The sequence below is a fragment of the Bos indicus x Bos taurus genome, chromosome 19 (genome assembly GCF_003369695.1).
Source record: "Bos indicus x Bos taurus breed Angus x Brahman F1 hybrid chromosome 19, Bos_hybrid_MaternalHap_v2.0, whole genome shotgun sequence".
NCBI lineage: Eukaryota > Metazoa > Chordata > Mammalia > Artiodactyla > Bovidae > Bos > Bos indicus x Bos taurus.
In genome coordinates, this window is record NC_040094.1 from 53,487,472 (window position 1) to 53,513,660 (window position 26,189).

At 52.7% G+C, this 26,189-nt stretch overlaps 2 protein-coding genes across 7 annotated transcripts; one reads left to right on the top strand and one right to left on the bottom strand.

Moving 5' to 3' along the window:
- Positions 1-1,245: 1,245 nt before the first annotated feature.
- SLC26A11 (solute carrier family 26 member 11) lies at positions 1,246-18,934 on the bottom strand. The gene is made up of 17 exons (XM_027518101.1): positions 18,843-18,934; positions 17,502-17,725; positions 16,775-16,967; positions 16,324-16,409; positions 14,283-14,362; positions 13,111-13,253; positions 10,539-10,714; positions 10,023-10,095; positions 7,748-7,798; positions 6,633-6,693; positions 5,279-5,334; positions 4,942-5,082; positions 4,260-4,387; positions 3,837-3,936; positions 3,254-3,387; positions 2,847-2,919; positions 1,246-2,089 (listed from the first exon to the last, which is right to left on the bottom strand). Exons 2-17 carry the CDS (start codon positions 17,721-17,723, stop codon positions 1,998-2,000), a joined length of 1,809 nt encoding a protein of 602 aa, XP_027373902.1. The 5' UTR covers positions 17,724-17,725; positions 18,843-18,934; the 3' UTR covers positions 1,246-1,997.
- A 66-nt stretch (positions 18,935-19,000) lies between these two features.
- SGSH (N-sulfoglucosamine sulfohydrolase) lies at positions 19,001-26,186 on the top strand. Of its 6 annotated transcripts, none has more exons than XM_027518104.1 (8): positions 19,001-19,161; positions 20,275-20,435; positions 21,950-22,055; positions 22,264-22,414; positions 22,759-22,915; positions 23,278-23,359; positions 23,846-24,049; positions 24,840-26,186. In XM_027518104.1, exons 1-8 carry the CDS (start codon positions 19,065-19,067, stop codon positions 25,397-25,399), a joined length of 1,518 nt encoding a protein of 505 aa, XP_027373905.1. In that variant the 5' UTR covers positions 19,001-19,064; the 3' UTR covers positions 25,400-26,186. The 6 variants fall into 6 exon arrangements, with proteins under 6 accessions (XP_027373905.1, XP_027373908.1, XP_027373907.1 ...); XM_027518107.1 differs by lacking the exon at positions 24,840-26,186 and adding an exon at positions 24,659-24,775 and having other exon boundaries at positions 19,024-19,161; XM_027518106.1 differs by lacking the exon at positions 24,840-26,186 and adding an exon at positions 24,179-24,652 and having other exon boundaries at positions 19,024-19,161.
- The last annotated feature ends 3 nt before the right edge of the window (positions 26,187-26,189 follow it).

Genomic DNA, 26,189 nt, shown 5'->3' on the forward strand with positions numbered 1-26,189 from the left:
GTCCCAACCCAGGGATTGAACCCGGGTCTCCTATACTGCAGGCAGATTCTTTACTGTCTGAGCCACCAGGGAAGCCCTATAATTTTCCATATGTCAATGCAATGTTCTCTGAAACATTAAACCATACAAATATTGTTTCTTATCTACCCAAGGAGGAAACACTGCCATGAGCTTGATCTTTATCCTTCCAGGACTTTACAAAGTCTCATACATGTATCATAGAATTGTTTAGACTGTACTCACACAAATGGTTATCTCAAGATGGGTATCACTCTGCAACTTGCTTTTTCCACTCAAAAATCTGTTAGTATCCACACTACCTCGTTCCTTTAACTGCCATGTGACCTTCCACAGTTTTCATGTTCCGTGGTCAAGATACTTAGGTTGCTTTCATTTTCCAAAATTGCTAATGAGGTTGTGATAAAAATCCTTGGCCTGCTTCCTGGGAGATGGGCTCATGTTTCGCTAGAGTGGCTTCTGAGAATTGGAGCTGCTGAGTCACAGACGGTGAGAGTTTCTAATGAAATTGTTCCCACCCAAGTGTATCAATTTGCCCAGCCCTGTGAATTGGATGATCTCTGGGTTCCAGAATGCGTGGGCTCAGTATGTGGGAACAGGCCCAAAAGGGACCACACCTCCATCCCAGCTCTGGGCAAATGTGGTCCAGTGGGCAGCTTCAAGACACGCTTGCCTTACCCTAGATGGGAGAGGTTGGGGGAGAACAGATACATGTATATGCATGGCTGAGTCCTTTCGCTGTTTACCCGAAACTATCACATTGTTTGTTAATCGACTATACCCCAATACAAAATAAAAATTTTGTTGGTTTTTTTTAAGACAGCTGGCCTTGTAGAAAAAGATAAACTGCCTAAGCTAAGGAAAGGTGATGTGTGGCTGGGGGTCAACCATTTAGCTGGGGTCAGGGGCCTAGAAGGAGAAACACCAGAAGATGGAGGACAAGGAATCTGAAAATACTTGTGTACTATGAGCAGGCCTGGACCCTCACTCTGCTCAGACACTGGCCACGATGGCCTGGGCAGAACACTGGTGGCTCTAGGGCGCCCATCCAGGGCCATCGCACTGTGAGTTCTTTCTCAAACGAAATCCAGGGGCATAACCTCCTTCAGCTGCGATTTACTGCTAAAAATGACGGAAGTCAAATTCCAAACAGGCAAGTCCGTGTCTAGAGGGTTTGCTAAGTAAATTACGACGCATCTATGGAATAAGATACCATGGAGCCATTGATCATCATGTCTTCTCTATTTATTATCACAACGAGTAATTCACAGCAATGACCGCATGAAACTGTGGGTCACAGAGCACCACGGATGAAATGATCCCATTTACATGACTGTAAACACACACCCACATGCTAAGTACACACATGTACATGTACGGTGGAGGTCAGAGGTCAGGAGCTATCGCCAAAGTGGATGGGGGAGGGGAAGATTTCCAGTAGTTTTTACAATAAGCATGTATGGATTTTACAAAAACACCAAAGCTATCAGTTTTTTAAATTTAAAAAACACAACAAAGTTACTTTTCATAGACACTTTTAAGTCTTTTGGCAAACCTTGGTTTTCCTCTCAACAACAGCACTGCCGCCGCCATCAAGAAGGGAACCAACCTGAGAGATGCCCACCCTTCCTGTTTCCCCCAAAATCCAGGAAAGCGCTGGGGCGAGAAGAGGGCTCCTCTCCTAGATCATGCTGAAATCCCCGCCCTTTCCTTTCTCACCTGGTCTGCCATTCTAGAAGGCTCTCTCCTAACCACTCTTTTAAAAAGAGTTCTTATACAGGGAAGAGCAGGGAGGTACCTTTTCGGTCACCTCAGAGGAAGGGGTGAGTCCCACCTGTGGACTCCACACCATTGCCCTCCCCCTCCTCCAGGTCACCTGCTCAGGTTTCTCAGATCCATGTGGAAGGCGGCATCTGGCATCACAGTGACAAGAACCTTCCGGGAGACCCTCTGATGTCGGGCGCCCCTTGGCAGCCCACTCAGGCCTTCAGCAGGGCAATCTTGTGTTCCGGAACAGAGTCTTCGCTGCCATTGTAGGGCTGGGTCCCTGGTTCTTGCTTCAGGTATTTCTCTGCAGAAAACACAAGGTTTTCAAACACTAAAAAAGCAGAGTGAGGATGGGTCAGTTCAGGGAATGGGATTAAAGGCTGGCATTTTGGGGGACCTTGAATGCAGAGAGTTAAGGTCCCTGGGCTGGTGCCCCCAGCCCTGGGCTGGTTTCACCTAAGTCTCCATCATCATCCTCACCACTCTCGGTGCCATGATAACCCTCCTTATTGCCGAGCGGGTTCCTTGGCATGGCTGGGCCCAACCTGCTTATCCAGCTCCTGCAGATCAGCTTCTAGCTGCTTCTAGCAGCAACATGGATGAATCTCACATATACCAGGTTGAGCTAAGGAAGCCAGACACAGAATCCCACTACACGAAGTTCTAGGACAGGCTATGCTGACTGATGATAGAAGAAATCAGAGCAGCACTTACTCCCAGTGGAAGTCAGGAGAATAAGGGAAATTTCTGGAATAATGGAGATGATCTCCACCCTAACTGGACAACCACTGCATTCATCTATCAGGACTCAAACTCATACTTAGCATCTGTGCATTTCACTGTTTGTGAACTATGCCTCACATACAATCCTAAAAGATAAAACCCCAGAGCAGAAAGGGCCCCTGACAACCTGCCCACTGTCTCACTCTCATCAGAGTGTGCCCCACTCTCAGACTCAAGCCCTGACCCTCCTGTCTCCCAGGGTTGCAGTCCTGCTGTCCTGGCCCCCAAGGCGTGGGCAGCTGAGCTGCTGCGGCTCTGTGCTGACTGGCCGCACTCACCTGCTTCTTCCAGGGTGCAGAAGTACAGAACTCCCTTCAGGTCAGCAGACAGCAGGACACGGAGGACAGGGACCTGCGGGGCAGATGAGCACTGACTCCAGGCGGGAGCGCTGCCACCCCAGCACGCCACGCCGTGGGCTGCCTCACAGCTCCGCGAGAGGAACCTGTCTTAAGGGAATACTCTCTGGGGGACAACGAGACGAGTGCTCTGCAAGCACAGGTTATAACGGAAGCGAGCAGAGCTCTGCAGCCTGAGGCCACAAGACAGGAGCCCGGCTACCTTCCTCACTGTGTGTCGCTGGGCAAGTCACTCAGCTTCTTTGGGCCTCAGTAGCCTCATCCTGACACGGGGAAGGTGACAACACAGCCCTCACTAGGCTACTTCCAGAGCAGGTGCCAATACCCACCTGCAGGCCAATGAGGGCAAGGGTGGCACCCCGCTTGTGGAAGTCCTCCAGGAGCTCCCCAAGCCCCAGCACCACCGTGTAGTCGATGCTGCAGATGTGGGTGCAGTCCAGGGCCACGGAGCGCGGCGGGGATGCTGGGGGGAGAAGAGAGGTCACACCGGGTGCAGGCCACCACAGGAGGCCCTGGCCAGGGGCCTGAGGCCATGCGAGGCCATCAGGAGCACGTCCCCAGTGTGAATGGGAAAGGACAAGGACCCGAGCCATTAGCTGTTTGGGGACAGCAGCAACTGTTTCCTTCACACGGCAGACAAACAAGCCCCTTTCTCCCCTAAATATCAACTCCCAGAAGCAGTGTGCCCTTAGGGACACATGGTGGGGACCTGCCACCCTTAGTGCATGCAGACGGCGGGGGTGGGGGTTTCACTGGACACAACTCTGAAATGCCCGAGACCCCCTGGACCCAAGGGCAGGCGAGCTCCTTCCTGACAGTCGAGGGCAGGATCTGGGGTTCAGCAGGAGCCAGGCTGGGTGCAGAGAAGGTGGTGGGGAGCTGGGGATGACCACAGCCCACGTGGCCACGTACTTTCCAGAGCCCGGCTCAGCAATGCCTCTCGGAGGGTCTCGATTGCAGGGAAGTGCAGGCCACTCGCCGGCTGCAGGACTAGCATTGGACCCTCTGACACCTGGAGACAGCAGGGGAAAGGCAGTGAGCCCCGGAGGCCAATTCAACAGGGCAGCTCTGCCAGGCTTAGGGGGGATGCAGAGTGCAGAGCTGGCGGGAGCCCCCACCCATGGCCCCATGCACCACAGGAGAACAGCGTGCGGTTAATGCAGGAGGGTCACACCATCCACCAGGTGAAAGGTTACTCAGCAGTGCCTCGGGCCACAATCACACAGAGAGCCAAAGTGTAAGACAGTGGGATCAAGGGGTCCACCCCATGGCATACTTCACCCCACTGGGCCCCCTGAGGCCGGTGGGCCCCCCTCAGGGAGGCAGATGGGCTACCTGTATTTTGGGTCTGGCCACGGAGTGCAGGAGAATCAGCACAGAAACCAGGGTGCCTGCCAGGATGCCATACTGGACTTCCCAGAAGCAGAGCAGGAACGTCACGCAGAGGGGCAACAGGTCCAGCCCTGGGAAAGGGGGTCCAGCTGAGAGGGGGATCCTCCTCGGCGAGCTCAGCTCCTAGCTACCTGAGCCCTCCTATGAGGACGCCTCAGGTATGGCTTTCATGTAACAAGTAAAGGTGTCTTGGACCCCAAGCAGCCCCCAAGGGTCCACCTCTCCCTGCAAGGACTTGGGGACTGATGCTGCTGACAGGCCATGTCAGCTCAAGGGTGTCAGAGGCAGGAAGTCCCTCCCTGTCTGGCTGACCTGGCCCCCGGCCCCTGGAACGAGGCCACAGTGGGCACTTCTCAGGCGACCAAGGATAAAGGGATGCAGAAGTCACGTAAATCCCTCAACTCCTTTGAGAAACAAAACAGAGTAAAAACTTGTTATAGTAAATTAACTGCAGGTTCAGGGGACCTGGAGCTCCATTGACGGTGGAGAAGGGAGGCTGTGACGTGGGCCCTGCTGGTCACCCCGAAGCCCCCGCCTTGCCCCAACTGGGCTGGTGCGGGCAGTGGCTGACAGCAGGGGCAGGATCATTGATAAACCTCAGGGCCGACAGACAGGAGACACATACTCTTCACTCGCCAGAGCGTCTTCACGATCTTGGTGTCGAACAGGGGGACCACAGCCATGATAATGACGGCAGCCAGGGCAGACTTGGGGATATAGTAGAAGAGCGAGGTCAGGTAGTCCAGCGACAGCAGCACCAGGGCTCCTGTGGGCGTGTGGGGGCGCCGTGACCTTGTGGCCCTGCCGCCCCGACTCCCACCCAGCAAGGAGCCCGTCTAGGGGCACAGAGCTGGGCGCCAGAGCCAACAGCACCCACGCCCCGGGTTCCTTCCTCTCCTTTCCTCCCATCTCACTGCCGTGGACACAGGAGAACACAGTGTGTGTGCTCGAGGGGTGCTCACCCGTCATCAGGCCCCCCGCTGGGGTGCACACTCCCGACTGGGCATTCACAGCCGTCCTGGAAGGTGAGAGAAACCCATCAGTGGCTGTCAGTTGGACCAGGAGAGCAGCTGAGGTCCACACAGCTATGGCTGGTCTCCAGGAATGGGGGCTCCCGTGGCGGGAGGGGTCGGGGTGGGGGAAACGGGAGCCCTCAGCAACACTGCCACCTAGTGGAGAGACTTAAGACACTGGTGCACTGGGTCCTCTCACCAAGGGAGACTCCTGGGCCTTCTCAACCCCAAACAACAGATGGGCATGTCTGAGAGAGGACTGGTTGCAAATCCAAATGTCCGACGCTGTAATTGTGCTCGATATCAGGGGACACAAAATATGACCTTAACTAAACAGGTTCGCAACCCAGTTATGCCAACAAGCACATGTAAAAAGTTAACTTGAAAATTGGTTAGAGGTTTTACTTCACGAATGCTAGTATAGCACCTACCAAGTGACCAGAGATTTTCTTTAAACTCCCTAAATAATTTTCTGAGACAGACAGGGCTGTCATGACTCTACAGACAGAGAGAATGAGATGTGGGAGGCCGGGCCACGTGCCCTATGCCCCCTCAACATGGTGGTCTGGGGTATCAGGAAGGTTTAGTGCTCAGATAGGGTTGGGTTGGGTTCTAGGACTTGGCCTGAGGGCTGGGCACTGATGCCTCCTCTTCTCTTTCCAGCCATGGGCCTCCCTCCCACCCTGCCCTCCTGCTTTTCGGGGGTCCATATGGTGACCCCACCTGACAGTCTGCCCCTTCTTCAGGCAGAGCTGCAGTCTTTCCCGCCCCCACTATCTTTCAGGAATTAACTCAAGCAACAAGATGCCAGGAGCATTTCCATGCATGGGCATGAGCATGCTCAGTCACTTCAGTTGTGCCGACCCTTTGCGACCCTATGGACTATAGCCCACCGGCTTCTCTGTCCATGGGATTCTCCAGACAAGAAATACTGCAGTGGGCTGCCACGCCCTCCTTCAGGAGATCTCCAGACCCAGGATGGAAGCCATGTCTCTTACATCTCCTGCACTGGCAGGCAGGTTCTCTACTCCTAGCTATCACCTGGGCAGCCCACAACACTGTGTACTGTTGTAAAAGAAAAGCAGCCAAAGAGGTGGGAAGCAGATGGAGCCCCCCGTCCCGCGTCTGTGTGAACAGTCAGAGCTGACCAATGGGGAGAAGACGGATAGGGAGAACCATGAAAACGGCCTCAGGACATGGGAAGGACCCCACAGGGGACCCGGTTCTTCAAGTCGGAAGAAGACCTTTTGTCCCAGGCTGGGACCTCCCTGGAGACACAGAGAGGGAGCATGTGGTCACTCACCGTCCAAAGCTGCCTGTGACCGGGTAGGAGGAGAAGAGGGAGCCCAGAATGTTGGTGAAGCCTAGGGAGAAAACAGAAGGAAAAGGTTCATGCAGGGGAAGGACCACGAAACACAGAGGAAAAGGAGATGTAAAGGAAGGACACAGAAACCAAACAGAAACGGAAGACAGGAGGTGAGAGGCTCTACCCAGGGGGGCACCCTGTATCGGGTTATCCCTCCCTCTAGCAAGGACAAAACAAACCACGATCTCTGCCAGTGTGCTGAGGTTGACTCCAGCTATGAAGCAATTCTGACCCTGGCCTTGCCTGTGTGAGTTAGATATGCCTTTTCCTGTGTATAACAGAACAAGGAACCCCACTGCCCAGAAGTGGGGCGGTGGCTGAATAAGGCAAGTGTGCACAGGCCCAAAGTGCCCAGTCCTGCTGGGTCCCTCATGGTCTGAGTTCCTTCAAAGCCACACTCTTTTCATGAGATGACCAGCCAGAATGAAGCCTTGGATTAACCTGTACTGGACACACCCGTGCCTGGAGCCTGGCTGGGAACTCAGAATGGAGTTAATCAGCCCACATTCATCACCACTGGATTGTCAGCAGCCCCCTCAGTCAGCGGCCTTCACAAAGATGACCAGTCTCCTTGGTTCCGCAAAACCCACAGCAAGTCTATAGGTTCAAGGCCTGCTCTCAAGATAGCGCAGATGACACTCAAGATACAGCCCTCCACAGTCAGGAAGGCTGGGGCCAACTTGAGTTCTAACTCATCCACAGGGTGGAGCAAAGGCAGCCAAGATCCTGTAGGATCAGCAGGCTTACCTGAGATCTTACCTGGCCACATTCCTCAGCCATCTGATCCTCGCCCTGGAAAGCCCCTACCCCCAGCCCAAGAGGAACATTCCAGGTGTTTCTCGACCCAGAACAGGCCACAGCCCTCAGGGTCAGGTACACAGCAGGTGCTCAACGAGTCTCAGTCAGACTGGACACCAGATGTCGGAACCCTACTCCTAGCGATTAAACTGAACCACCTGAGATGGGTGCAAGGTCCCCCGGGCCAGCTGTGCACCCGGCGTGTCAGCCCCACCACCACCCACACCCCGAGAGCGCCCGCTGCTGAGTCTTACCGAGGGCCAGCAGCTCCTGGTTGGAGTTAATTCGGTAATTATTTTGAGACGCTAAAGAGAATGGACAAAACATTGTTACTAGATATATATCACCGGGAAAATGTTTGTGAAACGGTAAAACAGGATACCAGTTTCTCCTTACAGCACTATGTTTCATAAATATAAACACAGATAAAATATATCCATATATGCAAAGGTATATGTGTCTCTGTGTTTACAAAAAAAACAACAAAGAGTAGAAAGACATAGAGTGAAATGTTACCAGCAGTTAATTGGGGTAGTGAGGGAGATTATAAGTGATTCATCTTTTCTTTATCCATTTCTGAACTGCCAATATTTTGTGCAACAAATATTGCTTTTATAAGGGAAGGATGTTTTAACTAAAAGCTCTCTGGTTACAGGTTACGATGACTAGAGAGTCTCAGATGAGGCCTAGAGAGATGAACAGAAGATTTAGGGGGAAACCATGGAGGAGCATCAATCTTAAGACAGCAGTTGGCAAACTTTCTGTAAAGTGCCAGACCGTCAATACTTTAGTTCTGTTTTAATATTTACTTATTTGGCAACATCAGGTCTTAGTTGTGGCACATGGGATCTTCTGTTGCAGCGCACAGAATCTCTAGTTGCAGAGTGTGGGTTTAGTTGCCCTGTGGCATGTGGGATCTTAGTTCCCCACCCAGGGATCGAACTCATGTGCCCTATATTGCAAGGCAGACTTTTAACCACTGGACCACCAGGGAAGTCCTCAATACTTTATGTTTTCTTTTCTTTTTTTTTTAATCAAAAGAATTTTTTAATGCTTTAGGTTTTGAGGGTCACACCCTCTGTCACGCTGCTCAGCTCCCCACTGTAACACAAAGTACCCACACACCATGAACAACTGAGCGAGACCACCTTAAAGTAAAACCTTATTTGTGAACTCAAATAGGAATTTCATACACTTTTCATGTGTCCCCAAATCCTAATCTTCTTTAGATTTTTTTTCAAACATTTAAAATGCAAAAGCGATTCTTAGGTGATGGGCAGCCAGCCGTGGTTTACTAAGCCTTGATTTAAAAGTGCAACAAGCTTTGCAAATGAGCACAGAAGTCAGCGGACTTGAAAAGAAAACAGGGAGTTTTCTAAGTAATAAACAAGATGAGTAACAGTTGCCACATGCAGATTCCAAGATATGCCCCTCCAAATTAAAAAAAAAAAAAAGGATCAGAAAAATAAAAACGAAACAAGAAAGATGTGAGCTGAACAGCTTGCAAACTGAAATGTAGTGTGGTCTTGAGCGATTGTTGGTGTTTGCAAAGGAAAACCCCTTAGAATGAACACTACTTTAGAGTCTCCTTGGAATGGTCTAAGGATCCAGATGCTGGAACTTCAGGGAAAGAAACAGAATCCTGGCACAACCTGGGCTGAGCAGTAAACACAGTTTAGGTAGTCATAATAACAAACATGTCATATATTTGAATTTTAACCTTTAAAGTCAAATTAGATCCAAACAAAGACTTAACCCTGTTACAGAACGGAAAGAGCACGTCATCCTCATGGACAACACAGAGCACAGTCCAAGAACCTAAGACAGACGCAGGGACACGTGAAGGGTTTGGCAGCCCCAGCTCAGGCAGAGGGAATCAGTATTGAGCGGCAAACACGTAAGTAGATTAACATTTCCCAGCCTCTGAGGGGGTGAGGAGGGGACAGACCAGCTGTGTTCAGACACCTGGAAAGGGTACCTTGTTAAATTTTTAGGAATTTTGCTAATAGGTTATCAAATACAGCCATTATTACCAATTAAATGAAAACTTTAAATTAAATCAATTACATTAAAAACAAAGATAATACTTAAAATGTGTCCGTTCTTAATGTACTTTACTAACTTTCATTATGACCAATGAAATTACTTAGCTGTATGCATACAATGGATAGTGGCTATTTCATATCTCATCACAAGACCTGAATGTTCAGACTCCACATTCAGCTTGAAATTAGCTGGCAGCGGAAGGGTGTATACCACACACAGAAAGTTCAACTGACAAAGCCTCAATGCAGGACCTTTTATGTCCAGAGAGTGGACTGTCAAATATTTCCAGCTACTGGAAGAGATTTTCCATTGACAATCCATTTCCACTAATTTTTTTCAAAAAACATAAACATGTGTTACTTGGATAAAAATTCAAAGTTTTAAAAATCAGAGCAGATAAAAGCAAGCAGGAGAGCAGGCAAGCAAGGCAGGCTGAGCTCCGGGTTGAGGTGCCAGGGAGGGCGTGGGTGGTGAGCATCTTACCAAAGGATTTGGCCACTGCGATGCTCTCCAGGAGACCCATCAGGGGTACCACGACCAGCCCGGCCCCCATTCCCTGAGAGAGGAGAGAGGGGTGGTGAGTGACCCTCTGAGGAAGGACAGAACAGGTCTGACCAGGCAGTGACCTGATAAGGCAAGCACTGGCTTGTCCATGTCTGACGGAAGCAAACATAACTCTAGCAGCAGGGCTGTGAGCTCACACTGCAAGGAGCAAGACACGGAGCAGAACACAACAAATTCCTGCTCTGCCAGCATCCATGATGGCAGAAACACCCCTGGGCTCAAGGCGGAAAAAAAACCCGCCATGTCCCTTGAGGCTGTGCCTAATCAGGAAGTCATTCACACCTGTCTCTGTACCAAAGACGCACCTTTCTGAGGATGCAGCAGTCTGAGCTGAGGTCAGAGCTGCCCAGCACTAAGCTGATGCATCAGGAGATAGAACCAGGGCCAGGGGCACTGCAGCCTTGGCCAAACTGGCTGGGTTCTGTCCCTACCCACCTGTACCATCTCGGTGAAGGAGATTGTCCCATTGGCAGTGGTCACTGAGAAAGGGGGGATGTGGGCATCGGGGAGTCCCTCAGGTGTCTTCCCAGTTAGAACAAAAGGCTGGTATCCGGTCACCTGGAAGGAGTATGCGACCAAGGCAGCAAAGGAGACCACCAGGGCGTTGCGAGCTAGGATAGACAGTGAGAATGAAGGACATTAGCAGGATAAGGAGGGTCATCTCCAGAGAAAATTATTCCTACATATGTATGTACATACAAAGTTTGTTCTCTGACAATAATGGAGTTATATTAGAAATCAGTAGCAAAATACTAATTAGAAAATCACCAAATATTTGGAAACTAACTCCTAAAAGGCTCCTGGTTCAAAGGAGAAATGAAATAATCCACTCCTAAATAATCCACAATTCAAAGGAGATGTCAAAATGGAAATTAGAAAGCATTTAGAACTAAATGAAAGTGAAACTATAACCTATCAAAATTGTGGGCTGCAGTGCTGAACAGGGAAATTTATTATCCTGAACACTGCATCAGAGAAGGCAGGACTCAAAGACCTCAGCTTCTGCCTTAAGATTTTGAAAAGGAAAGGTATACTTAAGATCAGCCAATGCAAGGAAATAATATCAGAGTAGAATCAATGAACTACACAAAAGCAATGGAGAGATCAATGTTGAGAGAATAGAGAGAATCAAAACTTCTGTGACATAAATAAAACCAATGAACTTCTAGATTAGTTGATAAGGAAAAAGGGCAAGTGACCTGGGAGCAAGTCCTCACTCTGCCTCATCCTTCCTACGTGACCTTGAGAAGTCTTATCTGGTTTGTCTGTTTCATCTTTCAGAGCCTTACTTCCCTCACTGGCAAAACAGGGAAAATAATATCCTATCCTCAAGGCTGTGATGAGAATCCAAAGAAGTGATGTTTGTGAAGTGCTTTCTGAGAGTCTGCATTCCCAACAAGTTTCCAAGCTGCTCTGAGCCCACACTTTCAGTGTCAAACTTCTAGACAATAGAACCTATTTTCATTATCTTACAGATGACTAAAGTGCATAAAATTTTGAAAACAACTCATGCAAGTGCCAAGTGGCTAAGCTAGGACTTGAAGCCAGGAGTTTTTATTTTTTCTTAAACAACTTTTTTTTTTTTAAGTTACCTATAGATGGCTGGAGGAATACAGAAAAAGGTATCTTAGAAGCTCAGAGAGGTTTTTTTTATTTTTTGGCCACACCTTGCAGCATGCAAAATCATAGTTGCCGAATCAGGAACTGAACCTGTGCGCCCTGCAGTTTCCACTGAATCACCAGGTAAGTCCCCAGGAATTTTCAATATAAACCCAGTGCTCTTCCACCCTCCCCACCATCTGGAGTGCTCAACATTTAACCATGGTCTTCAGGCTGCAGAACAGGGTCTGGTGAGTGACTCCAGGGACCAAGAACCAGCTGGAGAATCTGGAAGTGACTCAAGGGCTAAGAATCTAGCCACCCCTTCTTCTCACATGTCTGGATTTCATGGCTGCCAAGGAGTAGGTCCAAGTGGGGTGATTTCTGTTCCCTTCAGCTCTGGGAAGGCCCACTAGATATCAGCACTTCTTGCTTTGCTATACTTGCCATTCTATCTCAGTGTCACCTACTGGTACCTCAGTGGAGAGATTTCTAATAACATCCCACTCCCATCCCTCACCCCCTCTACCCACAGATGGCCCTTCAACCAGCCAACGGTCTCATTAACTCTCATCTGGCAGCCTTTCATTTCAGCCTTTCTTTATAGATCCTCTGGTTGATTCCAGGCCCAAAGCAAAAGCTTTACCCTCTGAAGTGAAAAGAGAAAATCACGCAGTCGTGTCTAACTCTTTGTGACCCCATGGACTATACAGTCCATGGAATTCTCCAGGCCAGAATACTGGAGTGGGTAGCCTTTCCCTTCTCCAGGGGATCTTACCCAGGTCTCCCACATTGCAGGCAGATTCTTTCCAGCTGAGCCACAAGAGAAGCCCAAGAATACTGCAGTGGATAGCCTATCCCTTTTCCAGCAGATCTTCCTGACCCAGGAATCAAACCAGGGTCTCCTGCACTGCAGGTGGATTCTTTAGCAACTGAGCTATTAGGAAAGCCCTTACCCTCTGCAGCTGCAGAGGGACCAGTTTGTCTCAGTGGAACTAGTTTTCTCCCCCAGAGACCTGCCAGGGTTTCTCAGCCTTCGCACTGCTGTTTTGGGTCAGATCATTCTTTGCCACGGGCGACTGTACACTGCAGGATGTTTAGCGATGTCCCTGGTCTCCACCCATCACATGCCAGAAACAGCTCTGCCCTACAGGGCTAACCAAATATGTCTCTGGACATTGGCAAAAGTCCCACAGGTCGAGGGCAGGGGCATGATGTACAAAATCATTCCTGGCTGAGAACTGCTGCTGCTAAACCAGTTTCCAGGCTGGCTGCATATCAGAACCACCTAGTGAGTGACGTGAGAATCTCAAGGGGTGGGATTCCAGTTCCTGGGGTGACTACAACGTGAGCCCAGGTTATTCAAGACAGCTGTGGAAGTGCTCCCTCGGCTGGAAGGCTCCCTCACCTGTGGTGGCAGTCCAAACCAGCCCATGGCTGAGCCGCACTCCGGTGGGCATCTCAGGATGGACAGGAGGCACGTGGTCCCGCATCAGCTTCAGCACCAGCAGCAGCACCATGCAGACCAGCCCCAGCACTGCATCGCCCACCCTGCAGATGGACACCGGTCACCAGCCAACCCCACGGACAGCACCGGCCTTCGGCTGCTGGAAAGTTTTCTCTCTCGAATGCTCTTTTTCCTAAGAAATCTGTGTCCCTATTCCACTTCAAATCTTTATTCAAAACTTTTTAGGTATGCAGGACCTAGGGGTTGAGGGCCAGATCACAGTGGTAGTTGCACTACCTCTCACAGTTTCAGTTTGTAGCTCTCTGGACTACAAATGCCTCGTTGGTTCCAGAAGACTCACTTCTGACCAGTCCATCTCCATCTCCACTGCCCGCTGTGACCCCCACCAGGTATATCCTATGGGCCGGGAACCTCAGCAGCAGACGGGAAGACGACGAGGGTCACAGGGTTTCTCCCCTACTCCCTCCAAGTAGCTCCCCCTACAGCTCCCTCCAGGTCATTTCTTCCTCTTGCCTCTCCAGTCAGGGAAGGGTCCTGACCTGTGGCCAGGAGCATCTCCTATTTGTTCCTTTAACCCACTGGCCCTCTGGGAGACGCAGCTCCACCTGAGGGAGGTGCTTGCTGAGGGAACCACCTCTACCTGCCATCCATCCCTTGGGTACCTGCATATCTGCTGGCCTCGGCCTCTCCCTGCCCTACGTCCTCCTCTTCGCTGAACTATGAATTCTTTGAGTGACAGACTGCCTGCCCTTCCCTTTCGTGGTCTCTTCTTACTTCGACCATCTGAGAAAGCCCCGCATGGGGTCACGCTGACCAGCGCACTGGACTGACTGGAGCAGAGCGTCTCAAGCTTCAATCAATATGCTGGCCAATCACCTGGGGCTCTTGTCAACCTGACCAATTCAGCAGGTCTGGGCAGGCCAGAGTGTGTATATCTTACCAGCTGCCAGGTCATGCCAACGGTACTGCTCATGGGGCCCCTGTTTAAGCAGCAGGGCCCCAGAGGACTGGAATAAATGCCACCTGGGAGGGGAAATGGGGAGGGGACTGGGAGGGGGTCTACAAGGAAGAGCTTACTAATACAGGCGGTAAAAACTCAGCCGACCGAGTACCTGGTCTCTCCGATGTTGTGGAAAGTGTAATACACTTGCAGGAAAAACTGCCTGGGGATGTGCTGCAGTCCCAGCAGGTTCTGTTCAAACAGAGATTGTGGTTAGACAACCTTCTGCGACGTAAACCCTGAGGCCTCTCCCTTGCAGCATCGTAATACCGCTCTAAAGCTGGAGTCCCCTACCCATAACCGCCCTTCCTGAGGGAAAACACTTGCTGGCTCTACCGGGCTTATCTAAGTCTATTTCCAAAGCCCCCCACGGGCAGATGAAAGTCATCCCTCCCCAAGGGAGAGGGGACGCAGAGGGCATGTTACAATGTTCACGTTGTTTCAGGCCTTTGCAAATTATTTTCGTGTCCGAGGAAAATCAGCATGGGCGACCTCAAGCCAAGGAAACTGGTTCAAAAAGTGCCCTGGTTAAGGGTCCAGGGTCGGGAGTCCTGGGGCCCAGACCCGCCCGCGCAGACCCAGCTGCCTGAGGCCGGCGGTCTCGTCCATCACCTAGCGGCCCGCCCTCCGCAGCATTGGCCCCGCCGCCATTGGCCCGAGACCGCGTCCGTCACTTGGAGGCCCGCCCTCCGGGAACCGCCCCCTACCGGAAGTAAAAATCTGCGCAGGCAGGCTGAACTGCGCGGGTGGGGCCGCGGGGCCCCTATCAAAGCAGCAGTCCTAGTCATGGAGAAGGGGCGCCGCTCTGTGTTTTAGTTCTTTATCTGGCTGGGATCAGAAGGGGCAGTCGAGACCAGACTCCCAGGGTGGTCAGGCTCCAAGGACCCCAAAACCCGCTGTGCACACAGCCATTGAAGAGGAAGGACACTGAGGAGGGTGGACACAGAGAGGGGTCTCTGTCCTGGGCAGGGGACTCCTGTTTGGGCAGGTCAAGAGGAACCCCACCCAATCCAGCCTAAAGGCTCTCAGAGGGCTGTCATGATGTAGTGAAGGTTTTGAAGACAGGGCCTAGGGTTGTCGAATAGGAATGCGTAAAGCAGATACCCTCTCACTGTGTTATGAAAAAAAGAGCATTCTTGACACTAAAAATGAAGGATAATGTTTCCAGAATAAAGGACACAGCATCCCACGAAACAGCATTTGCCAAGCTTACCCTGACATATGTGTGTACATAATCTATTCTTTGAATTTACCCACATTGTTCTAGGCTGTTTCCTCCCCTGTAAATGGAGATAATGATAAGCTTACCTCCCAGAGGACTTGTGAGAACTAAATGCAGGGTGCATTCAGTCCCACACCCAAAAGGGTCAGCTACCCTAGTCTCTCTCACATGTACCCCTCTGGGGCTTTGTGTTTTCACTTTCTTGCTTGGCCTCCATCCTTGAAGACTGTCACCGGCCAGACTGAAGCGGAGCCCGACTGTGGGAATCACACCATGGAGAGCCTGGTGTGTGCATGTGTCTGTTGCCCTGAATCTCTACGATTCAGCTCAGTTTCATTCTGCTCAGCACAGCTCGGGACAACCACGGTGGAAGCAAAACAGTCCCTGCCCTCCAGGCACTCAGAACCCAGTGGAAGGAGAACAAATGATATCCTCAGATGACCAATGATTACTGATTCCAATACTTGCCACAGACGTTTAAATGGAAACATAAAGAAGCATGATACTTGACAAACACTGAATGAGAAGTTGGGGGTGGGGAGACATAAAAATGAAATCACCTAGCTAAATTAGCTTGGGGGAGCAATCTGCTTGTCAAAATTTTGGCAGTATGCTTGTGATCTGTGAAGACCTGATGGCTTAGTGTATATTTGAGGCTGCAGAACTCTGTGAGGTGAACCAAGCACTTAGGCACGAAAACTCTGACAAGTGTGGGGGCTGTCATTACTGGTTCCCCAGTACTGGTTTACCTGTGGTAGAACTTGGCCATCACTCAAGATCTCCCCCAAAGGATGGTTTTATTAATGGAGACTCAGGTCAGCACCACAGGCTCTGGACCCTCAAAGAGCAGGTTTGACAGGCCCACACATATCAGGACACGGCCTCAGTCCTGTTAGCCGGTAGGTGCCCCAGGGCCAACTAGTGTGCCTACCTTGATCTGCCCGAAGCCGATGATGATGGCAGCAGCCGAGGTGAAACCTTTAATGACGGGACAGGAGATGAAGTCCAGCAGGAGCCCTGGACAGCCAAGAGGGAACACCACACTGGTTCCAGCCCTACTGGCTCAACATGGGCTGGGAGAGGTGAGGGTTGGACTGGAGCTAAAGACTAGTGGAGGGCATGCCCTGTTCGGGCTGGTTTGGAGAACAGGAGAGACTATGGACTGAGCCCCTGGGCACTTCTCCAAGTGTCCTGGCTGAGCATAATAGGGAAGGGCTGAGAGTCATCCTTCCTTAGACACACACACACACACACACACACACACATGCACACACACTGGGATAGCCCTTGAAATGCAAATAAGGAACTGCTAAAGGCATCGAATCCCCAGGAGGAGAACTGTAGCCCCCCACCCTCATGGCAGCAAAGCCTGAAAGTCTTACCTAAGCGCAGGAACCCCATGCCTAACTGGATGCAGCCGGTCAGAAAGGCCAGCAGCACAGCATACGCAGGCTCGTGGAAGGTGTAGAAGGAGACCAGGAGGGACATGATGGCCGTGGGGCCCAGAGTCACATCTCGGGAGGTACCCAGAAAGAAATATACGAAGCACCCCATGAAGGCAGAGTAGAGGCCGTACTGTTGGGCAGAGAGAGCAATGAATACCCAGGAGGCTCATGGCACACCCCCAAGGGTCCCTGGCATAGCTGACTGAGCAGAGGAATCTATGTTGTTTGTTGTGTATTCTGGGCACAGCAGTGTATACAGCAGGGCAAACTGCTTACCCTCTGTTATCCAAGGTTGTGGACCTACAGTGATTAGGGGCCTCTTTTCTACCCACACCCACCTGGGGCCTAGTGTTCTTATGTCTGAGTCTGTGAGCCTGAGAAAGGGTTCTTAAAGCCAGGATGAGTCATCTCGCTGGCCCCATCAGGCCATCCAGAACTAGCTTGGTGCCTGTGACAAGAGGGGTTACAGGGGCACGTGTCTGCCCAAGGGCCATCACATGCTCTAGGTTATAAAATAAGGCTTTGTCGGACTGGAGCCCAGGGTGCTCCCTTGTCTGGAGGGGATACTATGCCTTCTACTTTGCTCCTGGACGAGCACTAAGGTCTGGAGTGGGGTCAGGCTGAGGGGAAAGGAGGTGGGGGGTAGCAGGGGCAGCCATCTCACCTGGGGAGGCAGTCCAGCCACCTCGGCGTAGGCCAGCGCCTGGGGAATGACTGTGAGCCCGACTGAGATCCCAGCAATGAAGTCCATCTTCAGGGCGTACCAGGTGTAGTCAGGCAGCCAGCCCAGGAAAGGCAGCCACTTCTGCATGGTCTCAGTGGACCAGCAGCAGGACATAGGGGCAAAGCCCTTGGGTGGCTTCATAGGAGACATAGGAGGCGACATGTCTGGAGCGGGGGTAGGACACAGACCAGCAATCAGTGTCTGGGCTTCAGAAAAACCCAGCAATAAGGGAGGAGGGGGTTGCCCAGAGACATCAAGAGATGCGCCACTGGTCTACTCCCACGTAGGGGGGGTGGAGCCAGACGGGTTAAATCTCCCCCACACCTTGCTGATCTGAGACAGGAAACCAACATCTTAGGTAGAGGAGCCCCCAGTCGAAGGCGCAGTGCCCACTCCTCACCGACTGCTCTCCCTGAACCCCACCTGCCCAGACCCTAGGTGCCTTCTCTTCCGCCATCAACTCTGGCCCAAGGGGGAAAAAAAAAAAGGTTTCTCAATGAGAAGCCTAAATACTAATGAGACTCAAGGTTTCGCTTCCCAGGAAAATTTATTTCCTTTTTTATTTCCCCCTCTCCCTGGAAACTTAACGGGGAGCAGTGCAGAGAAAAGCAGGTCCACGGTGACAGCCACAGCTGTCCGGCGAGTGGGAGGGGTGACTAGACGTGCGAGCGTCCTGAGATTTTCCAAGTGCGCACCATGGAAGGCTCCACCCACTACGGCAGACTGCGGCGCTGTGGTGGGGGGGCTCCCATCCCAAGGCTGCGCCTCACCCCAACCCCCACCTGTGGCGTTTCATCTTTAGAGGCGCCCTAGGTATTCTAGTAGGTTCTGAACGCACGTCAGTGGCTCCCCCACTAATTCGGGTCGCGCATTCTCTGGCGCCCCTGGCGCGCAAAGTCCGTCCTGGCGCCCCTGGCGCAAAGCCCGTCTCAGCCCACCCCCTACTCCCGGTCCCCACGAGGATGTTACGGACAGAACCTGCCCCCCACCCCCAAAGCCTCTTGCCCCGGACGCTGGGGTCTAAGGCGTGGGGATTCCACGCCGGCTGACCGTCTGTGGTCTGCTAGCCCCAGCAAGACGGAGGGTGTAGGGGACCTGGTGGGGATGAAGTGGGTGGGGATGAAGTGGGTGGGAGAGGGGTCCCCGCGGGAGGCGCCCCCACTCTCGGACCCCACGTTGCCCCCCGATTCGGCCGCCCACCACCGATCCCGACCGGTACCCGGGTGGCTCGCTCAACCCGGTCCCGGTCCCAGGACCCGCCGCCGTCCGCCGCTCACTCACCGGACGCCACAGCTCCGGGTCTCCGGTTGTCTCCGCAGCTCCGGGTTTCCCGTCGTCTCCGCAGCGGGTCTGCAGAAACCGGAGAGGGAGGGGGAGCGGGAGCGGGGGCGGGTCCTGGGCGGGCCTGGTGTACACGTGACCGAGGGTGGGGCGGGGCGGCTCTGGTGCTCACATGACCGCGGGGCGGGGAGCCGGGGCGGGGGCCGGACTGGAGCCGCCACCATGCGAAGCTCTGGGCAGGGCTGCTGGGTGCTGCTGATCTCCGTGGGTCTCTGTTGTGTGCACCGGGCGCGCCCCCGGAACGTGCTGCTGATCCTCGGTAAGTGTTGACCCGCTGGCACCCCTGGTACTGCCCTCCACCGCCGCCGGTTGGCTCTCCCAGAAGCGGCCAGTGCTAACTCTCGGTGCCCTGCAGCCCCCATTTCCATTCTTTCCCCGTCTCCTTTATTTGCTGGCCCCAGACTCTTTGTGGTCAGCTCCTTGGAGAGGCAGGCAGAGGCGGCCCTGCCCACTGGAGGGTCTGGAGGTATCAGCACCAGCATTCACACTCCTCTCCTGACCCGGGTTCTGACCCTGTACCCCGGAGCAGCCCGGGCTAGCCCTGCGGTCTCCGCCTCCGCAGGGGAGGCTGGGCGATTTTCCAGAGATTACGGAGTGGATGCCAGAAGAGGGGCTGGTGCCCAAGGCCCCAAAGACCAGCCAGGGTGCCCTAGGGCTCTCATCTTCTCTCCAGCAGTGATAACCCCCTGTTTGCCCTTCCTCTTTTAGACCCCAGAGCGCTGTAGCTCAGCTCTCCTCCTCCTGGCTGAGGAGAGCAGCCCCCTACCCACCTTCTCCACTAGCCCCCACCACCCTGAAACCCGAAGTTCCTCTAGCGCCCTGCTGTTCACGAGACTTCCTGTTTGGGTAACCAGGGCCCAGCTCTCACAAGACAACCCGATTCTTTCCGCTTTTGAGGTCTGGCTGTCTGCCAGGGTCTCGCTTTCTGATTAACATTGTGGTCTTGGGCAGGCCCTTCAGATAATTGTAACACAAACAGCCCTGCACTGAGGGACTCCCTTCAGCTCCCCCACTCCTAGGGGCATGGGCAGAGAACTTGCGCATTGATCCATATCCTCATGCATGTCTTCAGAACCCAGGACTGCATGGGCATCCCTACCTGGATCTCAGGGTTACCTGAGTTTTCTCTCTGCCTCCTAACATGTTCACCCACTTTTCATACATGTCTGGTGGCATTCTTACTCAAGTAACAGGCCTGCTGAATATCATGGCCACCTGGGAATCACACCTGCTAGGTATCACACCTGCCCGGGTATCATAACCGCCTAGCCATCACTGGCCCAGGCCACTGCAACAGGACCCAGGTCTTTCTCCCCTATGCTGCTCCTTCTGAGCCCAGCCCACTATGTCCTTTGTTTTCCATCTTCCTCAGCGGACGACGGAGGCTTTGAGAGTGGCGCCTACAACAACAGCGCCATCTCTACCCCTCACCTGGACGCCTTGGCCCGCCGGAGTCTTGTCTTCCGCAATGCCTTCACCTCTGTCAGCAGCTGCTCACCCAGCCGTGCCAGCCTCCTCACTGGCCTGCCCCAGGTGAGGGCGGCAGGGAGGCAGGAGGAGGGAGTGCCCCAATGCCTCTGCTGCTGAGAACACTTCCCTTGTCTCCCTGGGCATTGTCCACCTTCCCTCCCTCACCCCCAGCCAAATAGTCCAAGTGCAGCCCTGCTCCACCACTCTGTGACTGTGAGCAATCACTTACCCCTGTGAGCCTCAGTGTCTTCGCCTGTAAGATGGGGTCATGATAATAGCTCACTCCTGGGATTACTGTAGGATTGGCCAAGTTAACACCCTATGTGTAAAGCTCATAGTAAGATGCCTGGCAGGTATTTGCTCAACCCAGTGTTCATTGTTGTCATGATGTTGTCCCAGGAGCTTGTGTGACAGTAAAAGCTGCCATTTAAGGCACTTACTCTATTTTTATTGAGCCGACACATATATTTACACACACACACATATATATATAATGTAAAAGTTTACTATTTTAACTGTTTTAAGGATACAGCTCAGTGGCATTAAGTACATTTACATTGTTGTGTAACCATCACCACCATCCAGGACGTTTTTATCACCCCAGACTGAAACTCTGTCCCCATTAAACAGTAATTCCTTCCCACTGCACCACCAGCCACAACCACTAGTCAACTTTCTGTCTCTCTGAATTTGGTTACTCTTGGTACCTCACGTAAGTGGAATCACGCAGTATTTGCCTTTTTGTGACTGGCTGGTTTCACTCAGCATAATGTCCCAGAGCTTCACCTGAGTAGTGGCACGTGTCAGTAACTCACTACTTTTCAAGGCTGAGTAATGTTCCATTGTGTGATAGAGCATATTTTGTCTATCGATTCATCTGTTAATGGACACTTGGGTTGATTCCACCTTTCGCTGTTGGAATAATGCTGCTGTGAACCAGGTGTCCATGGGCACTTACTCTTAATGTGTTACCTCACAACATTATTTTATGGGAGCACAGCTGTGGTCTGTGCGTTTCTTTCTGAGAGCCTGAGCCAGTGAGGAGAAGGCCTACATAAAGAGGAGACAGTGACCGGAACACAGAAGCTTCCTGAAAGGTTAATCAGGCAGCTGTAGGCCATGCTCACCTCTGGACAGTAGGCTGCAGGAATAAGGACAGGGATTTACCTACTTGTGTCTCTATAGTGTGAGTTTGTAACATGTATGACAATTTCTTTCATGCTATAAAACGGCTTGCTGGGATGGCTTTCACTCAATAGTATGTGGTCTTGATAGAAAAATCGGAAAGTATAGATATGCAAAAAGAAGAAAATAAAGGCTACTCCTAATTTTGTTATACATCCTCCCAGTCTGTTGTATTTCCTGGGAAATACAAGTCCCAAAGTCCCATGGGAAGGACCTGTGGGCCTGTTCGGCGGGGAGTGAAAGACGGAGAAAACCTCTCCGAGGACGCTAAATCAGGGGCCTGTGAAGGGCCAGGTTGGTGAGCCTGGGAGAGCGGGAGTGTTGCAGGAGGGACGGAGGGCAGGGGTGGTAGGACCAGGCGGCATCCTGCATCACAGCATCTCTGCTTGCAGCATCAGAATGGAATGTACGGCCTGCACCAGGATGTCCACCACTTCAACTCCTTCGACCGGGTGCAGAGCCTGCCACTGCTGCTGGGCCGAGCTGGCATTCACACAGGTGAGGGGCTTCGTGTGGCCCCAGGGGCAAGAGAGCAACTTCCCATCCTGCCCCAGAGATCCTGACTGGGCTTTGGGCACGTGAGAACAAGGGTTCTGCTGCCCTCCTGGAGTCCATAGCAAGACACAGGGTCTGGGGAGCAGAGCAGGGGGCAGAAGGGAATGGGAGACCAAAGGGGCTCTGAACAGGCCTATCTCTCTGGCTCCAGGCATCATTGGGAAGAAGCACGTGGGGCCGGAGATGGTGTATCCATTTGACTTTGCATACACGGAGGAGAATGGCTCTGTCCTCCAGGTCGGGCGGAACATCACTAGAATTAAACTGCTGGTCCGGAAATTCCTGCAGACGCGGGGTGACAGGTGTGCAGAGACTCCCGCCCCCTTACCGCCCTCACCTAGCCAGACCTCTGGGCAGTTAATACTAGATGCAGCTCCCAGAATCTTTGGTTGGGATTCTTGGAGTCCTCAGACAGATGGGGTGTGGGTGGGGGAGAAGATTCCAGATACTCAAGTTGATCTGGTCAGAGGAAGAGGAGACATGGCGAGCCTGAGGTGGCACAGATCACAGGTTATCAGTTGTAGGGGAGTAGGCAAAGCTGAGGGGTGTTCCTTCCTGAAGGATGAGGCTCCCCAGGGTAGAAGTAGGGTGATGGTCAGCCATCTGACCTTGACCTCAACGCTCAAGCCCATCCCTCCACCTGCAGGCCTTTTTTCCTCTACGTTGCCTTCCATGACCCCCACCGCTGCGGGCACTCCCAGCCACAGTATGGGGCATTCTGTGAGAAGTTTGGCAATGGGGAGAGTGGCATGGGGCGGATTCCAGACTGGACCCCCCAGACCTACAACCCGAAGGATGTGCAGGTAGGAGGGTCCCTCTCCACGTTTTCAAGAACTACTTTTCTTCTTCCGCTTTGTAAATCGGGGGACCTGTGCCCCTCTGGTGGGTTTGCAGCCCTGGCCCCACGTGTGTAAGAAGAGATTCTCTGACTCATTGGAGCCAGGTCCCCATCCATGGGATGGCAGAGAAAAGGGAAAAGACATGGATGATGTTCCCAGAAGCATGGTTCTTCTGGATTAATCCATTCAGGAAGGAAGGTGATTTCAGGCCCTGGGAGCAGGGCTGGCACCTGTATCTCCCACCCCAATTTAAGGACTGACCACTCTGTCTCCTCCCCAACCCGTCTGTTCTAACCTTGACTTCCCACCCACCTGCCCCATCCCAGGTGCCTTACTTCGTCCCTGACACCCCAGCCGCCCGAGCTGACCTGGCCGCTCAGTACACCACCATTGGCCGGATGGACCAAGGTGGGTTCAGGGAGCCCAGGCGATGGGATAGGGCACATCTCAGGCTCCCGTCTTAGGCCATAAGCCAGAAGTCACAATGTTGCGGGGTTGTGTTTCCTTAGGGGCCTCTGAGGGAGAGTTCTTGCCTCTTCCAGCGTCCTATGGCCCCAAGTGTTCCTTGGCTTGTGGCTGCTTCACTCTGATCTCTGCCTCTGTTATCATATGTCTTCCTCCCGTGTCTTTTCTTTAGCCTTTGTCCCTCCTCTTTATATAAAGACACTCATCACTTGATTTAAGGACTGCTTAGGTACTTTAGGATTATGTCATCTCGAGATCCTTGACTTAGGATCTGCTGGGCAGGAGGCCTGGCTGGTGAGAAGGAAGGCAGGGGTGACTGAAGGAATCGATGGTGCAGGGTCTGATGAAGAAATGCAGGAGTGCACACACATTCCCATGACTGCGCGTCTGTCTGTGTCTGAGCTCTGCTCTCCCCTCCACACCCTGCAGGGATTGGACTCGTGCTCCAGGAGCTGCGTGGAGCAGGTGTCCTGAATGACACCCTGGTCATCTTCACGTCCGACAATGGGATCCCCTTCCCCAGTGGCAGGACCAACCTGTACTGGCCAGGCACTGCAGAGCCCATGCTGGTATCGTCTCCAGAGCATCCAAAACGCTGGGGCCAGGTCAGTGAGGCCTACGTGAGCCTCTTAGGTAAGACTCTGCATCCCATACAGCAGGGATCGGGTGGTGGGGGGGGTGGGGGAGGAAGTGAATATTCAGTGGGACCACAATGTCCAGATGTTGCTCCTTACCCACTACCTTATGTGGTTGCTACTCCAGTGAGAAAGGGGTGGTCACCCCCATTCTGCAGTTGCAAAAATGAGGCTCAGAGATGTAAACGAAGAAGCCCAAGGTCACACAGCTTGTAAGCACCAAACTTGGATTCTAATTTGGGTCTCACTGCCTTCACGCCTGTCATTTTTCCACTGGACCATTAGGGAGCATCAGTCACCTGGAGCACTTGCTAGGATCCAAATATCCCACTGCATAGAGTCTGATTCAGTAGGTCTGGGATGATGTCCAAGAATTTGCATTTCTGATAAGTTTCCAGGTGATTCTGATGCGCCTTGAACCCACTTTGAGGGGTCAGGGCAGTAACATGCTTGGGCCCCCATGGCTCAGGACTCACATCTCCCTTTGGCTCCAAGGTCAGGGAGTGTTAGGGCTGCAACACAGAGCAGGAATAGGTCCCTAGGGGCCTTCCTCACGGATTTTAGAATTCTGGGTGTCACCAAATTGGGGCCTCCTGTTATATTGAAGGCATCATAGCCTGGAGGGTGATGCAGCAGCGATGGGTTGATCATAGCAGCTTCCCCCTGTTGGTGATTTGATGTGTGAGGCGGCCCACCAGCTTCCAGAGTGGTTTGGATTCACCCTTTCCAGGGGGCTGGACCTAGTGCCCTGGAGGGCCCACCCTGCTGAGATGCCATCTCCTTTCCAGATCTCACGCCCACCATCTTGGATTGGTTCTCCATCCCCTACCCTAGCTATGCCATCTTTGGCACAAAGACCGTCCAGCTCACTGGGCGGTCCCTCCTCCCAGTGCTGGAGGCAGAACCCCTCTGGACCACAGTCTTCGGCAGCCAGAGCTACCATGAGGTCACCATGTCCTACCCCATGCGCTCCGTGCACCACCAGAACTTCCACCTGGTGCACAACCTCCACTTCAAGATGCCCTTCCCCATCGACCAGGACTTCTACATCTCGCCGACCTTTCAGGACCTGCTGAATCGCACCACAGCTGGCCAGCCCACGGGCTGGTATAAGGACCTGCATCAGTACTACTACCGGGAGCGCTGGGAGCTCTATGACAGGAACCAGGACCCCCACGAGACCCACAACCTGGCTGCCGACCCCCGCTACACCCAGGTTCTGGAACTGCTTCAGACCCAGCTGGTCAAGTGGCAGTGGGAGACCCATGACCCTTGGGTGTGTGCTCCAGATGGGGTGCTGGAGGAGAAACTGGCTCCCCAGTGCCGGCCGCTCCACAACGAACTGTGAGGCCCTTCCTGCCCCTACAGTAGGGGGCCTGCTGTCCTGAGTCTGAGCCGCGTCCCGGCACATGAATTCCTGGGGGGTACCCAAGATGCTGCAGTATCCCCAACCTGTGACACGTGAGGATGGTCTGGGGACCTGCAGGGAAAAAAGGGGTTGGGACATGGGGCTTAAGACCCTCTTGGTTCTTTGGAAACCACAGACATTCTTGTGCCCCTCACCTGAGAGGAGATGGGTTTCCATATGCCACGAGGGTGGTGGGTGGGTGCAGACCACACTCAGTGTGGGGACAGCATCTGTCAATCCTGGTCTGGACAGGGAGCCTCTAAAGGACCTTTGGGCTTTCTTCTTCCTTCACTTTGCCCATAGTCAGGCTCCCAACCCCTGGGCTGGGTTTCTGTGAGATGGCTGATTCTTGGCAGGCTCCTTGAGTGATGGGTTTCATCCTGGGGTCTGTATGAGCAGAGCTTACCCTTCTTTTTGAGAGGGTCCCAGGATGAAGATGCCACTGCTGAGGCATGAAACTGCCCTATTCACTGGGTAAATCCTGGATGAACATGAGTCTGTAGCACAGACAGCACTCGTGGAGTGCTTCAGACCTTCCCTGCCTCCGCCCACCTGGGAGCAGAAGCTCTGCCTGGGAAAGCCCAGAAAAGGGGTGTTCTCTCAAGTGGATGGGCTCCTGTCGCCCTCCCCACCCTTATCATCTCCATCCTGCGGAACGTGGGAGGGAAGCCACTGGCCTGAGCATTTTGTAAAAGCTTTTTATTTTAGTAAAATATATCAAAGCTCATTT